The 16,053-nt window shown below is 45.4% G+C and overlaps 1 protein-coding gene across 4 annotated transcripts in view; it reads left to right on the top strand.

The window, feature by feature from the left end:
- ESRRB (estrogen related receptor beta) overlaps positions 1-6,013 on the top strand; it is a 50,252-nt gene extending 44,239 nt beyond the window's left edge. For all 4 annotated transcript variants that reach the window (XM_065402989.1, XM_065402988.1, XM_065402987.1 and 1 more), the window contains one exon: positions 5,769-6,013. In XM_065402989.1, coding sequence (XP_065259061.1) covers positions 5,769-6,013 — 245 coding nt within the window. The remainder of the gene's footprint in view (positions 1-5,768) is intronic.
- The last annotated feature ends 10,040 nt before the right edge of the window (positions 6,014-16,053 follow it).

Here is a 16,053-nt window from a genome sequence, read left to right as displayed (position 1 = left end):
GTCAGCTCCCAAACTTCTTTTTGGTAAACTAAACCAATCAAGCTGTTTAATCTCTCACTGTAAGGCATTTTTTTCAGCCCTTGAATAATTTTGTGGCTCTTTTTTACACCCTCTTCAATTTCTCACCATTCTTTTTAAAACATGGACACTAGAACTGTATGCATTATTCCAGTCTCGGTTCCCCCAATGCTGTAACAAAGGGAAAGTCCTCTCACTACTCCCGTTTATAAGACCACATTGGCCCTTTTTACCATAGCTTTGCAGTGGCTGCTCATGTTGAACTGCTTGTCCACTATGATCCTCTAAATTATTTTCAGATTCACTGCTCTCCAGGATACAATTCCCCATTCTAGCGGTGTTGTCTGCATTCTTTGTCCCTAGATGGATAACTTGGCATTTTGTTTCAATGGTTGCTCTGTATGATCACACGGTCCTCATCATTAGTTACCACTCTGACAATCTGTCACCCACAAGTTGTACCAGTACCAGCAGTGATTTTATATTTACTGCCAGATCATTGATGAAAATGTTGAATAGCGTCAGGCCTAGTACCAATTCCTGCAGAACCCCACTAGAAACAACCCCATTTGAAGACGATTCCCCATTGACAACTACTTTTTGAGATCTGTCAGTTAGCCAGTTAACATGCTTTATTGCTATAGTGCTAATTTTTTAATCAGTGTTGTGTGCTACTAAGTCAAACATGTTACAAAAGTCTCCATCTATTATATCTATTCAGTTACCTTTATCAAGCAAACTTGCAATCTCCCCAAAGAACAAAATCAGGTTTGTTTGACATGTCTTATTTTCCATCAAATAATGTTGACTGTCAAATGTTATATTCCTATTCTTTATTAATGGAATCCTGAATCAGCTTTTCCATTATTTTTCCTAGGATTGAACTCAGGCTAACTCGCCTAATTCCCTGAGCTTCACCTTTTTGAATATTGGCATATTCGCATTCTTCCAGTCTTCTGGATTTTCCCTGATATTCCAAGATTTATTAAAAAATTATCTTTGAGACAAAGCTCCTGAGCCAAATATTTTAGGATTGTTGGGTACAAGTTATCTGGGCTACTGATTTTAAACCTGTTCATACCGAGATGTTGTCTAAGGTCGTCCTCAGTTACTCATGGACTGGACAGTAGTTCATCATCCTCAGATAATGAGATTACATCATTCTGCTTTTTTCCAAATACAGAACAGAAATATTTATTGAATACTACTGCCTTTTCCGCATCATTATTAACAAGTGCACAATTTCCATCTAGTAATGGAGTACTGTTGCTAGAATTTCTTTTGTTCCTAATATACTTTTAAAATAAACCTTCATTATTGTCCTTAGCCTGCCAGCCATGGATTTTTCCCTGATGTCCTTAGTTTCCCTTATCAATTTTCTGCACTTCATCACTTCTAATTTATATTGATTGCCATCTATTTCCCTCTTTTTCCATTTGTTATGAGTTGCTTTTATATTTCTAATTGCTGCCTTCACTTTGGACTGGACCAAGCTGGGCTTTTAGCCACAGTGGGCCTCTTTCTTCATTGCCAAAAAGCCACAATTCCACAATCTAATAAACTCTTTATGAAGAAATAGCCTCCAACCTAAAAGGAGGGTCCCTCCATTCGACAGGGAGCAGAAACCAGAGCAGTGGTGTGAAGGAAGCTACAGGCCCTAACACTCACCCAGCTGGGCTAAAGTGCTAAGGGGTACCACAGGAGGCTGTTTTGTGGGCTGTGCTCTAAGTGGGGACCTATGAGTTCGATGCTATCATCAGGGTTTTTTGCAATCGGCACTTCAGTACTCGGTGTTGCTCTCTCTTGATCATGCTCATGCCTGGGGCAGTGCCCAGCTCAGGACAGGCTGGAGCAGACAGTCTGTGGGGAGAGTTACAGGGCAGTGACAGAACAATATTTACCATAAAATAAAGCAACCAACTCTCAGCAGCTGCTTTGTGGTTCTGCTTCTGACTCCATGAATCAGGAAAAACAAGGGTAAGGGTTAGAAAACACTGGGCCAAATCCTGCTCTCAGTTACAGGGGTGCAACCGCTTTGACTTCAGTGGGTTGGTGCAATACAGCTGCAAGCAGAATTTGGTTTTTACAGTCCCGGTATTTCTTGCTCGAATGTTTGAAAGTCAACAGCGTGTGAGATCTCCCTGCATGCGTCTGTTTTTTTCCTGTGTGAAAAATAGGATGTGATCATGTAACTAAAAACTGTATCACAATCTATACACACACGTGGCTGAATTAAGCTAACCTTAGGCTGGCATTTTCTAACTTTTTAGTACTTGACTTAACCTTAATGTCCTTGTAATGTCACTATGGACTCAATTTCCATAGCAAGGGGCACAAATGCAGTGACACATATAAATGCTTGCATGCAAATGGCCAACACCTGCACCTATAGCTGTACCTCTGAGCCAGTCCCCAACTCTAGGGATCATGAGCTAATTCAGTTTAAACTAAGTGGAAGGATAAACAAAAATAAGTCTGCAACTAAGGCCTTTGATTTCAAAAGGGAATTAGTTAGGGAAGTGGACTGGACTGAAGAACTCAAGGATATGAATGTACAGGAGGCTTAGAATTACTTTGTCAAAGTTGCAGAAGCTATCTGAAACCTGCATCCCAAGCACGGGGGGGGGGGGGGGGGGGGGGGAAATTCATCCAAACTGGATGAGCAAGCACCTCCAAGAGGTTAAGAGAAAGCAGAAAGCCTACAAGGAATGGAAGATGGGACAGATCATCAAGGAAAGCTATCTCCTGGAGGACAGAAAGTTTAGGGAAAAAGTGAGAACTGCCAAAAGCCAAACAGAGTTGGATATCGCAAAGGAAACTAAAGCCAATAGTAAAAGGTTATATAGCTATATAAACAATAAGGAAAGAAGAAGTGGGGCTGCTAAGCACTAAGAATAGAGTGGAGATGAAAGATAATCTAGGCATGGCCTCTGTTTTTAATAAGGCTAATAAAGAGCTTTGGGAATAGTGGCAGGGTGGCTATTGGGAATGAGGATATGGAAGCAGAAATTACCACATCCAAGGTGGAAGTCAAACTCAAACAGCTTAATGGGACCAAATCAGAGGACCTGGATAATCTCCATAGAAGAATACTAAAGGAACTGCCACATGAAACTACAAGCCCACTAGCAAGGATTTTTAATGAATCTGTAAACTGGAGGGATGGTCATGCCCTCTGACTGGAGAATTGCTAATATGGAACCTATTTTTAAGAAAGAGGGAAAAAAGTGATCCGGAAAATGACAGGCCTGTTAGTTTGACCTCAATTATACGCAAGGTCTTGGAACAAATTTTGAAAGATAAAATAATTAAGGATATAGAGATAAACAGTAATTAGAATAAAATACAACACGGTTTTACAAAAGTTAGATCATGCCAGATGAACCTGATCTCCTCCTTTGAGCAGATAACTGATTTTTTAGTCAAAGGAAATGCAGTAGATCTAATCTAACTGGATTCCAGTAAGGCATTTGCTACAGTTCCACATGGGAAATTATTAGTTAAATTGGAAAAGATGGGGATTAATGAGAGAACTGAAAGGTGGCTAAAGAACTGGTTAAAAGGGAGATTACAGTGGGTCATTCTGAAATGTGAATTGTCAGCCTGGAGGAAGGTTACTAGTGGAGTTCCTCAGGGATCGGTGTTGGGACCAATCTTATTTAACATTTTCATTAATGACCTTGGCACAAAAAGTGGGAGTGTGCTAATAAAATCTGTGGATGACACAAAGTTGGGAGGTATTGCCAATATGGAGGCGGATCAGAATAGCATACAAGACGACCTAGAGTATGTTGAAAACTGGAGTAATAGAAATGGGATAAAATGTAATAGAGCAAAATGCAATGTCATGCATGTAGGGACTAATAACAAGAATTTTTGATATAAGCTGGAGAGATATCAGTTGGAAGCAACAGAGGAGGAGAAAGACCTGGGTGCATTGTTTGACCACAGGATGACTATGAGCCACCAATGTGATGCAGCCGTGAAAAAGGCTAATGCAATCCTAGAATGCATCAGGCGAGGTATTTCCAGCAGAGAGAGAGAAGTGTTATTGCCATTACACAAGGCACTGTCGAGACCTCATCTGGAATACTACATGCAGTGCTAGTCTCCCATGTTTAAGAAAGATGAATTCAAACTGGAACAGGTGCAGAGAAGGGCTACTAGGATGACCAGAGTAATGGAAAACCTACTTTACGAGAGGAGACTCAAGGAGCTTGACTTGTTTAGCCTAACCCAACAAAGGCTGGCTGTCCATTATCACACGTGCACTCTGTCCCCCATCCACGGAGCTCTGCAAAGTGCAGGCATGGCTCTTGCTGAATGCACATTAGGAGGGAGTCCTTAGATTACCATGCCGTATGCCCCTGTGGGCCACAGCCTGGCAGCCTCCCTCCTCCTTGGTGCTCTGGCAGCTGTAAAAATTCATAGCCATTGATTTTGTAATTAACAGTTTATCAATGCAATCAACACTGGCTCACTGATGGATTGCTGGGAAATTAATCCTGCAATGTTATTTTAGTTTTTGCAGGCCGCTGCAGATTTGGAGCTCTTCTCAGCTCTTCTTAGCATAGAGAATGGGTTTGGGGTGCGGCTGGGTCTTTATAAAAGAAACACAGAGGCGAGGTAATGGGAAATACATTGCTGCTAAGGCTCTTCAGCCTATAGAAATCAGCTGGCGAAGAGAAGCAGCACTGTTACTCTGATTCACCTATCATACAACAGCAACCCCTCTCCAAGAGTACCTGGTATATAAAGCACAGCAAGGTACACGCTTCCACCTGATCCCACTGCCCCGAAGGGAATGAACACCGGGAGCGTGAGCTGGGGCACAGAGCTAGTGATAAGGAGTCAGATCTGGTGTTCTCTTTTGAAGCTGACTCGCTGCACCTTTGGACAAGTCACTTAGCAGCTCTGTGCCTCAGTTTCCCCTTCCTCTCAGCTGGGGTTTGAGGCTTATCTGTAAAGCACACTGAGACCGGCAAAGTACGATTGTAAGCACTCACCTCAAGGGCAAAAGCGTGGTGTTAGCAACTGCCCATGTGCCTCAGCTAGATTGTGCAGCCACTCCAGTCACACTGCTCAGCAAACGGGGGGGGGCGGGGGGGGGAGCCACAAAGCAGCTGTGAAGAAAGGATAGTTTTATTTTTGCTGGTTAAAAACCACACTGTCGCCGCTCTGTGAGCCTCTGCTCCACCATGTCCTGAGCTGGGTATGGTCCTGCCAGTACTCCAGGAAGTGTTTCCATCTCTCTGCCACCCTGAGCAGCTGCTCAGCAATTAGTTCATACAGATGAAGCTCTGTGGAAGTGTTAATTATACCTACTGTGATCACTTCTGATTGGTGGCATAGCAGCACCCCCTCACTGTTCATGCCACTCCCCCTCAGGAACCCAGAGGGCTGGTAAGCAGAGGAGTAGCCAAGTACCCAGCCTAACCTCAAGCTAGCATCGTTCTTGCACAGCTCTCTAGCCCACCTGTAGAAGTGGTTTGTTTATAATCCAATTCACCAGCCACCCTTTGCAACCCTAATGGCCCCTGAGCACCCACTGCCAGAGTGCTGCAAAGCCTGGCACAGGCAGCCACACTGGGGGCACACCCACCCTGACAGCTCTTCTCACATGGGCCCTGATGCTTCCTACCCATGAGCTACTTTCCAGCAGCCGCAGCATTGACAAAGCCTTAGATTCAAATGAAAAATGCAGTTGTGTTTTTTGACCGTTGCTCTTTGCTATTCATCCCCCCTCGCAGATTCCATGCACATAGAGGACATGGAGGCGGTGCAGAAACTCCAGGACCTTCTCCATGAAGCCCTGCAGGATTACGAGCTGAGTCAGCGCCACGAGGAGCCGCGGCGGGCGGGCAAGCTGCTGCTGACCTTGCCCCTCCTGCGGCAGACGGCCGCCAAAGCGGTGCAGCACTTCTACAGCATCAAACTGCAGGGCAAGGTCCCCATGCACAAACTCTTCTTAGAAATGCTAGAGGCCAAGGTCTGACGGCACTGGTGCCAGCCCACAGCGGCCGGGGAACAAACTAGAAACAAAGACGCAGACACAGAGCAATCCAAACAGCAGCAGGGGCTGGCTTTTATCTCCAATCATTTAGTATGGAAGAATTATTTAACGTCCAGCTGTCGGCCTGTCTGCAGACTCTCATGTACAGAGGGGGAAACTCTTTTAATCAGTCACCTGTTTCTCTGTTTTTGTTTTCTCTGTAGGAAGTACCAGAGCGGGCTCACGCTCATGCACTTGCAGAAGGGGCTGGAGGGAATGTGGGCCCCTGAGCCTCTCTGCCCTATCCGGGGAAGCCTGTTCCCCAGCTCCCTCCACCAACTCTGGAGAGGGGAGGGGGGATTGAAACAGGACATGAGGAAGCAAAGAGTCAATAGACTTCATCTACTGGTGTTGTGAGGGGGGAGGCAGAGAAGGCACCTCCTGCTGTTTGTCATCTCGTCCCAGCTCACAGGCCCATGGGGCAGGTGCTTGTTTAGAGAAGAGCCTCATGGGACCTCTTCACTCAAAAATGGATGCCTCCTGCACTCCTCTAGCTACACATAACACATGTACATAGAGGCCCCACTTCCTATTGGGAAAGATGCTCCTGCCCATGTAAAATAATCCGTGATCTTGTACAGTGTGTCATTAGGCCTGGCTATTCTAATCCTGGGGCAATCCCACAGGCTAGTCAAGTGGGAGGCTCCATGTTTCAGAGAATGCAAGTCCCCACTCGCGAGGGGATGAGCCTGACATTTTGCTCCGGTGCTGGATTCACATGATAGTCTCTGCATCCTCACACATGGTGCTAATTAAAATCCCCTCATTTCCACCATGCAGTGCATCAAATCTGCCTCGTCAACTCAGAAAATCGTCCTTCCCCCACTCACATGACACAAATACCTGTCTGTAATAACGGGGCCCAAATGTAAATACCCCCCTCTCCCACCCAGGGATTGCCCATCCATTTTTGAGAGAATGGATGTTTACCTCCATAGATGCTTGGACTTTACTCCACTCATTGGTTGGGAACAAAGGGAATTGTCCTTTGGAGAAAACTATGTACCACAGGCCCGGGAAGCTGCTAGTTGATGCCAACTGAAAACACATTTAAATGGAGTCATTTAATCCCTGACTCCCACTTACCATTGGCCATGTCCCTTGCCTCCCTTCCACCCCAAAAATAATCAACAGCCCATCTCGGACTACTCTATGGCCTCGTGAGGCCTCATGGGGCTGGCTCCAAAAGAAAATATTTATTTTCAAGAAACATTCATGGAGGTTTGTGCCTCTCTCCTAGGGTTCTCCTACTCCCCACCTCGAACCAGGTTTCTAGAGTGGTTTTCTAGAGGGGAAATACCCCAACTCCAGCAGTCAGAGGGGAACTTGGGTGGCTGAAGAAATTGGGGAAGGAGTTTTAGTGACTATCTCTTCTAGGGCACTTGTTCAAAGCCAGCCTGACACAGTGATGGCCAAAAATTATCTTCTGGCACCAGATTTGGGACGGGGTGAAGAGTCTTGGTTAATTTGTGCATCCTAAAACTACCAGCAGGACTGGCACTCATTGAGCCCTTGCTGGCAGTCTCAGGAGAAAGGCTATGAACTCCCTAGAAGTAGTACCTCTGAGGCAAGGGTGAGGCACATTAGCAAGCAGTATAGTGGAGCTTGATCTCCATGAGAGAAGCAGGCATCATTGTCCAGGGCTGTCATTCAAACAACTTTTGCTAGTGCTACACTCACTCCCTTTCTGGATCAACCACGTTAGAGAACAGAAGAACAACCCAATACAAGGCTTAGATGGCAGAGCCAGCTGTCACTTGGGAGATGTGCATCCACTTCCTCAAGGCCGAGAATGGACAGCAGCCTTGTGCTTCGAAGAGACTCCGGTGCTGCTCACCAGCTGCTCTGGAAACAGAGACTTTGATTGTATAAAACATCCCCATAATGCTCTGTGACCTGAGATGGGAAAAACCTGTTGTCGGCGTGTAGCCAGCTCTGAGTACATGCTGCACCTTGGCAGCTGTTTCTGGCTGTGTAGCATCAGGTAATTTTACTCACAAGCTGGGATGGGCTCTCCCCAGCACTGTGGCCAACACCCTGGATTCACTGCCTGTCAATGCCATTTCCACCTGGAGCGCTGCAGGCAGCTGCACTGACCTCTGTTCTGAGCAAGCATGGCCATGCCTCTTCTGTGCAAAGCACCCTGGTGCAGACCTGGCTGGGGAAGCCCTCAGAAGTGATTAACATCAATGGCCTCAGCCACAGGTCCCTGGCAGTAGCCTTATCTCTTTGTTGCAAAAGGGCTTTTCCTACACTCCTCCGGGTGAGACAGTTTTTGAGTCACTAAGGGAAAGTGAGGAAGGAGGGAGCTGCTGAATCTAGGTCCCGTCCCCCCGAGGCTGCTGGCTAGTTCAGCCTGAAGAGTTTAGTGGTGTAATTCTTGTAGTGATAGTGGAGTGTAAAGCTTTTGAAGGTGCTTTCTGCAGTTACCGCCTCACCCTTCTCCCCTAACGTGCTACCAGTGGAGATAAGCAGAGCCTAAAGCAGGCTGGATGTACACACTCTGCCCTCAGAAGAGCTGCAGGACTCTTTCTCCATTTTATCTGCATAACCCTTGTGCCCATCAGGTCCCCTCACACCCATAGCTCCAAGATGACAGACCTTGGACCAAGCCATATAAGTATCTCAATGGGCTGGAAAAACCAATCAGTGTGTTAATGAATCGCTTTGCCTCTAAGCAAGGGCTGTGATCTCCCCCCCGGAAATGCAAAGGGAACACATGCCTGGAACAGACCCCCCCCCCCAATGGCTCCCCACCTTCTTTAACTAGGAAACAAGGCCACAGCTCTTTAGCATATGAGGTAGTCATAGGAAACCTACACCCAGGCTTACTCTAACCAGCCAATATAGCACTATGACAGCAGTACGTAGACTAGGGGGATGGATGCCCAGAAGAGCAATGGCATTTGGGTTTATGGGTGTGTCACACTCCAGGCCTCTCACACTTTGAGAGAGCCTGGGGGGGCTGCAGTGACTGCTTAGGCTAGTGCAGGGGTCGGCAATGTTCGGCACGCGGCTCGCCAGGGTAAGCACCCTGGCGGGCCGGGCCAGTTTTATTTACCTGCTGACGCGGCAGGTTCGGCCGATCGCGGCCCCCACTGGCCGCGGTTCGCCGTCCTGGGCCAATGGGGGCGGCGAGAAGCCGCGCTGCCGAACCTGCCGCATCAGCAGGTAAATAAAACTGGCCCGGCCCGCCAGGGTGCTTACCCTGGCGAGCCGCGTGCCGAACGTTGCTGACCCCCTGGGCTAGTGTATGCTCAGCAACATCTCACACACACAGTCAGTGATATAACAATCTAGTCTTTAAATAGGAAAGAGGTTCTAGGACAGATTCCCTGGGAGTCCTATAGGGAATTCATGCCTAGTGTAAGAGTCATTGATCTAGTCCTGTATTACTGTAACTTCACATGGTGTAGGAGATGCTGGAATCCAAACTCTGGGATGCACGTGGTTACTAAACACCTGAGATTAGTTTAAAACAACACACAGAGGTAAGTGCCTCAACAAGCGTGCATAAGCATGAAGCTGAGTCCACCATTCATTCACACTAACGGGAGCTGCATCACAGCTCCCGCTCACCATGTACCACACACAGCAAAGCTTTGCATAGGCAGATAAACTAAATAGCTGCCAGCTGCTACAGTCCTACTCAAGAGGGGACAGCGCCTCTTAGACAGTCACATTCCTCTTGGAAAACAGAGGTCTCTGGCCTCCGGTGCAAAACAAATTGCACAGGGATCAATTCAGATAAATGGTGAAACACTGCATGGAACTAGGTTTCTGGGCAAACACGGGCATTACCTCACAGTGAAACAATGAAGCTACATAAGAAACACTGAACCACAACCTGGCAGTATAGTTCATGCCAAATAGGGGGCGTTATTCTCTCTCATTAACCTGACTGCATCAATTTTTGAACTATTACAAACATATTATAAAATCATGCTGCACCAGAAATATGTAAGCAACTATTAAAGGAAAAATCACTGAGAAAGACCCTAAAATGTAACCGGCTGAGAAAGAGCTTCCACCATGTATCCACAAGCTACAACCAGACACATGGTCAAAGTCCACCCCGTTTCTGTGGCTGCATTATATGGGGAAGCGGGAGAGATAGTGAGGCTGTGAGAATGATGCAGGGCGTTATAGTCAGACAGTGCAATAAACAGTATCTATTTTACTCAACTATTATCTGCTCCTGAAAAACTGTTAAATAAATTGTATTCTTGTGGTACAGGACATTTCAAACAAAACAAGAAATAAAACACAGACATGTACAAACTAAGCCAGCCAAGGTGATGTTTATTGGGTTTCTGAAATGCTCCTTCCCCCTTTGCTTAGGGCAGGTGGCGTTTTGCAGTGCACTGTAGGGAAACTATACCCATTTCACTTTGTACAGAGCACTATGAGAAAAGGTTTAGAAAAGCCTGACCTATGAGAAAGGATTAAAACAAAACTGGGCACGTTTAATCTTGAGAAAAGACGCCTGAGGGAGGATCTGATAAGTCTTTAACTATGTTTAAAGGGGGTTATACATGGACTGTGATCAATTGTTCTCCATGTCCACTGAAGGTAGGTCAAGAAGTAATAGGCTTAATCTGCAACAAGGGAGATTTAGGGTAGATATTAGGAAAAGCTTTCTAACTCTAACACAGCAGGGCACAGATTATCCAGCAAGTTCTTGGAATGTATTGGAGACAATTTTTTATTTCAGAAGGTGGAGAAAGCTACTAGGGGGAGGCTGTTCTAGATTTGATTTTGACAAATAGGGAGGAACTGGTTGAGAATTTGAAAGTGGAAGGCAACTTGGGTGAAAGTGATCACGAAAGGGTAGCGCTCATGATTATAAGAAATGGAAGGAGGGAGAACAGCACAATAAAGACAATGGATTTCAAGAAGGCAGACTTTAGCAAACTCAGGGAGTTGGTAGGTAAAATCCCACAGGAAGCAAGTCTAAGGGGAAAAACAGTTGAAGACAGTTGGCAGTTTTTCAAATAGACATTATTAAGGGCACAAGAGCAAACTATTCCACTGCGTAGGAAAGATAGGACGCATGGCAAGAGACCATCCTGGCTTAACCAGGAGATCCTCAATGATCTAAAACTAAAAAAAAAAAAAAAGAGTCCTACAAAAAGTGGAAACTCGGTCAAATTACAAAGGATGAATATAAACAAATAAGTACATAGGGACAAAATTAGAAAAGCCAAGGCACAAAACGAGATCAAACTAGGGACATAAAAGGAAACAAGAAAACATTCTACAAATACACCTCTACCCAGATATAACGCGACATGATATAACATGAATTTGGATATAACGCTTTAAAGCAGTGCTCCGGGGGGGCGGGGCTGCGCACTCCGGCAGATCAAAGCAAGTTCGATATAACGCGGTTTCACCTATAACGCAGTAAGATTTTTTGGCTCCCGAGGACAGCATTATATTGGGGTAGAGATGTACATTAGAAGCAAGAGAAAGATCAAGGAAAGAGTAGGCCCGTTACTCAATGAGGGGGGAAAGACAATAACAGAAAATGTGGAAATGGCAAAGGTGCTTAATGACTTCTTTGTTTCGGTTTTCACCAAGAAGGTTGGTGGCGATTGGACGTCTAACATAGTGAATGCCAGTGAAAATGAGGTAGGATCAGAGTCTAAAATAGGAAAAGAACAAGTCAAAAATTACTTAGACAAGTTAAATGTCTTCAAATCACCAGGGCCTGATGAAACGCATCCTAGAATACTCAAGGAGATGACTGAGGAGATATCTGAGCCATTAGCAATTAACTTTGAAAAGTCATGGAAAACAGGAGACATTCCAAAAGACTGGAAAAGGGCAAATATAGTGCCTATCTATAAAAAGGGAAATAAGGACAACCCATGGAATTACAGACCAGTCAGCTTAACTTCTGTACCCAGAAAGATAATGGAGCAAATAATTAAGCAATCAATTTGCAAACACCTAGAAGAAAAAGTGATAAATAACAGTCAGCATGGATTTGTCAAGAACAAATTGTGTCAAACCAACCTGATAGCTTTCTTTCACAGGTAACAAGCCTTGTGGATGGGGGAAAGCGGTAGATGTGGTATATCTTGACTTTAGTAAGGCTTTTGATACTGTCTCACATGACTTTCTCATAAACAAAATAGGGAAATACAAGCTAGATGGAACTACAATAAGGTGGGTGCATAACTGGTTGGAAAAATCATTCCCAGAGAGTATTTATCAGTGGTTCACAGTCATACTGGAAGGGCATAATGAGTGGGGTCCCGCAGGGATCGGTTCTGGGTCCAGTTCTGTTCAATATCTTCATCAATGATTTAGATAAGGGCATAGAGAGTACACCTATAAAGTTTGCGGACGATAGCAAGCTGGGAGGGATTGCAAGTGCTTTGGAGGAGAGGATTAAAATTGAAAATGATCTGGACAAACTGGAGAAATGGTCTGAAGTAAATAGGATGAAATTCAATAAGGACAAATGCAAAGTACCCCACTTAGGAAGGAACAATCAGTTGCACACATACAAAATGGGAAATGACTGCCTCGGAAGGAGTACTGCAGAAAGGGATCTGGGGATCATAGTGGATCACAAGCTAAATATGAGTCAACAGTATAACGCTGTTGCAAAAAAGCAAACATCATTCTGGTATGTATAGCAGGAGTATTGTAAGCAAGACATGAGAAGTAATTCTTCCGCTCTACTCAGCGCTGATTAGGCCTCAGCTGGAGTATTGTGTCCAGTTCTGGGTGCCACATTTCAGGAAAGATGTTAGGGTGACCAGATGTCCCAATTTTATAGGGACAGTCCCGATTTTTGGGTCTTTTTCTTATATAGGCTCCTATTACCCCCCACCCCCTGTCTCGATTTTTCACACTTGCTGTCTGGTCACCCTAAAAGATGTGGACAAATTGGAGAAAGCCCAGAGAAGAGCATAAAAATTATTAAAGGTCTAGAAAACATGACCTATGAGGGAAGATTGAAAGAAAAAATGGGTTTTTTAGTCTGGAGAAGAGAAGACAGAGGGGACATGATAACAGTTTTCAAATACATAAAAGGTTGTTACACGGAGAAGGGAGAAAAAATTTTCTTTTTAACCTCTGAGGATAGGACAAGAAGCAATAGGCTTAAATTGCAGCAAGGGCAGTTTATGTTGGACATTAGGAAAAACTTCCTAACTGTCAGAATGGTTAAACACTGGAATAAATTGCTTAGGGCGGTTGTGGAATCTCCATCATTGGGGATTTTTAAGAGCAGGTAGAACCAACACCTGTCAGGAATGGTCTAGATAATACTTAGTCCTGCCTTGAGAGCAGGGGACTGGACTAGATGACCTCTCGAGGTCCCTTCCAGTCCTACGATTATAAGATTCTATATAGTTAAGACACTGGAACAGGTTACCAAGAGAGGTCGTGGAAGCCCCATCATTGGAGATTTTTAAGAACAGGTTGGACAAACACCTGTCAGGGATGGGCTAGGTTTACTTGTTCCTGCCCCAGTGCAGGGGGCTGTACTTGATGACCTCTTGGGGTTCCTGCCTGCCCTGCATTTCTGTGATTCTGTCAAAATTCTCTTGTGAACAGGTAAATAAACCTGGCTGTTTAAAGGTTGGCCAGCAATTCTGCTTTTACCTGTGGTGATGAATGCAATGTACTTGGCACTGGCCTGGGAAAGGTCCATCTCTGTTTTTGCACTTTTGTCCCTGCAGCCTGAGCTGCACTTTCATAGGGCACAAAAATAAGCAAGTGATGAAAAAGCTTGAAGCTGTTCCAGTGAAACAGTGACTCGCTAATCATAAAATACACAGTAGGCCTAAATGCAGCAGTGACATGAAGAATGATGCAAGCTGCATAGCAGCTCTAAGTTGCTCAGAAAATCAAGGGAAGCAGTAAAGTGGTGTAACTTGCCCTCATCTGGCATTCACAGGATGTGAAAAATCTCACACATTGAGCAGGTGGAGGAAGAGTGGTTCACTGGCTGAGACAGAAAATTGGGAGTCATCAAACCTGGGTTCTGAGCCTACTGCTACCACCAATACTGGGACCCGGGGCCAGTCAGTTCCCCTCTCTGTGTTATTCACTCCATGCTGAGTGCATCTTACATTGTGCATGGTGTGAACTCAGCAGCGCTGTGGGGCAGAGCTGTAGTTCCTCCTCCAAGCCACCCACGACCACTGTGATACCTGGTGTCAGGTAACTAAGGGTATGTTGGACCCTGCAGCTAGAAGCAAGCCTCAGCGTGGGTAGACAGGCCTGAGCTAGCACTAGAAATAGCAGTGTGGACCTTGCAGCTTGGACAGCCCATCAGGCTCTCAAGCCTACCCAACCCCATGTCTGAGCTCTGGCAGCTAGCTCCAGTCTCCGCTGGAGCTGCAACATCCACACTGCTAGTCCCAGTGTCCTAGCTCAAGCCTCACTAGTGCGAGGCTGTCTACCCGGGCTCCCTCCCCGCTGCAGTGTAGACGTACCCAAGAGGCCTCTCTGCCCTCTGGCCTGTAATCTATAGAGAAGAGGAGGGGAAGACACCATTGGTGGCTAGAGGAGGAAGGGGGCAGGATCTGAACAGGATTAGTATGGAAAGCAGGGGCTGAAAGAGGATGGGAGAGTTTGATCAGAAGAGTAGTGTGAGTAAACCCAAATCCCTCACACATAGCCCCCAGGTGTTCCCCCACCCACCACTATCTCCGCACACCCCCCAAAAATCTATCCCTCTTCCAAACTCTGCCCCCCCCCCCGCATTGGTGATCTCTGCATCCTCTCACCACCAGTGTTAAACTTTGTTCTCCAGTACCAGTAAATGACAGAGTTATGACTCACTCCACATACCACATCCAAATGCTTCATCGTCCAAGGAAATTTTCTCTCATTGCCACTGACCTGTAACTGACACCGCCCAAAAAACTGGAAAACTAACTATGGGAAATAAACTGAAACCCAGTTACCGGGATGGGAGGGAAAAACCTAAAAGTAAACTAGGTGTGGCTAAGAGAGATTGGGTAACACATTATCTGTATGGTAGCTGTAATGAAACACAATGGGCCTGATCCAGAGGCCTTTTCAGCCAGTGGAGAGATTTCCATCGACTGTAAACAGATTTAAATCAGGCCCAGTGTGACTTTCGTCTTTATATGCAGAGTTCAGGTCACAGAGAAGTTGAGGGCACCTCAGTATCAGAAAGGTGTTGCTAAGTCGGAGGAAATTCAAAGAAGAGCATCAAGAATGACCAACAGACAGTAAGGACTGATGTGAGAAAAGATTACAAAAATGAGGGCTCCAACACCAGCTTGGCTTGAGGGTACTCAGCAGCTCCCATGGTGACCCCTCTGGTCAGATTTTCAGAAGAGTTCAGCATCCAATGTACTGAGCTCCTTTGAAAATCTCGTCACTCAGGTTGTGCCTAAACGGGAGCTGAGCTCTTGAAAAGTCTGACCCCAACTGAGGGTGCTGAGCAGTGAGCACATATGAATACCTGGCCCATAGTGGCCCCTAGAGACCATTTTGATGTTGATGATTGCCAGAATGCAGGACTCTTCTCCCGTCATGGCCCCTCTACTCTGAGTATGTGTTACGAAAACGAGTGGTCCAAAGCGAATTTCCCCTTTAAGGCATCTGTCCCGATGCTTTATTCTGCCTGAGCTAGGTACTTTATGGACATGTATGAAAGCAAGGTCCCTTCCAAGAAGAAATTACAGTTTAAATGATATAGAAGATAGATCTCTTTAGTCATTCTTTCATGCACAGTACTGTATGCAGTTAGCGTGTATCTTCAAAGCAGTTTACACACAAGAACTAATTAATACCGTACTTAGACTGGTGATTTTTTCTGATTTAAGAAACAATATACCCTTCTTCCTTTTATTATTCATTTAATCCTTGCCCTAATAGATTCCTTTCCCACCTGAAACTGAAAGAATGATAAACGCACCTTGCCCTTTACCTGGTAATCTCTCTTTATTACAGTACAAATGAAATGTTTGGGAAAAGCCAAGTTT

The sequence above is a fragment of the Emys orbicularis genome, chromosome 4, assembly GCF_028017835.1.
Source record: "Emys orbicularis isolate rEmyOrb1 chromosome 4, rEmyOrb1.hap1, whole genome shotgun sequence".
Classification (NCBI taxonomy): Eukaryota; Metazoa; Chordata; order Testudines; family Emydidae; genus Emys; species Emys orbicularis.
The sequence above is the reverse complement of the archived record's forward strand: the minus strand, read 5'-3'. Positions and strand labels throughout refer to the sequence as shown.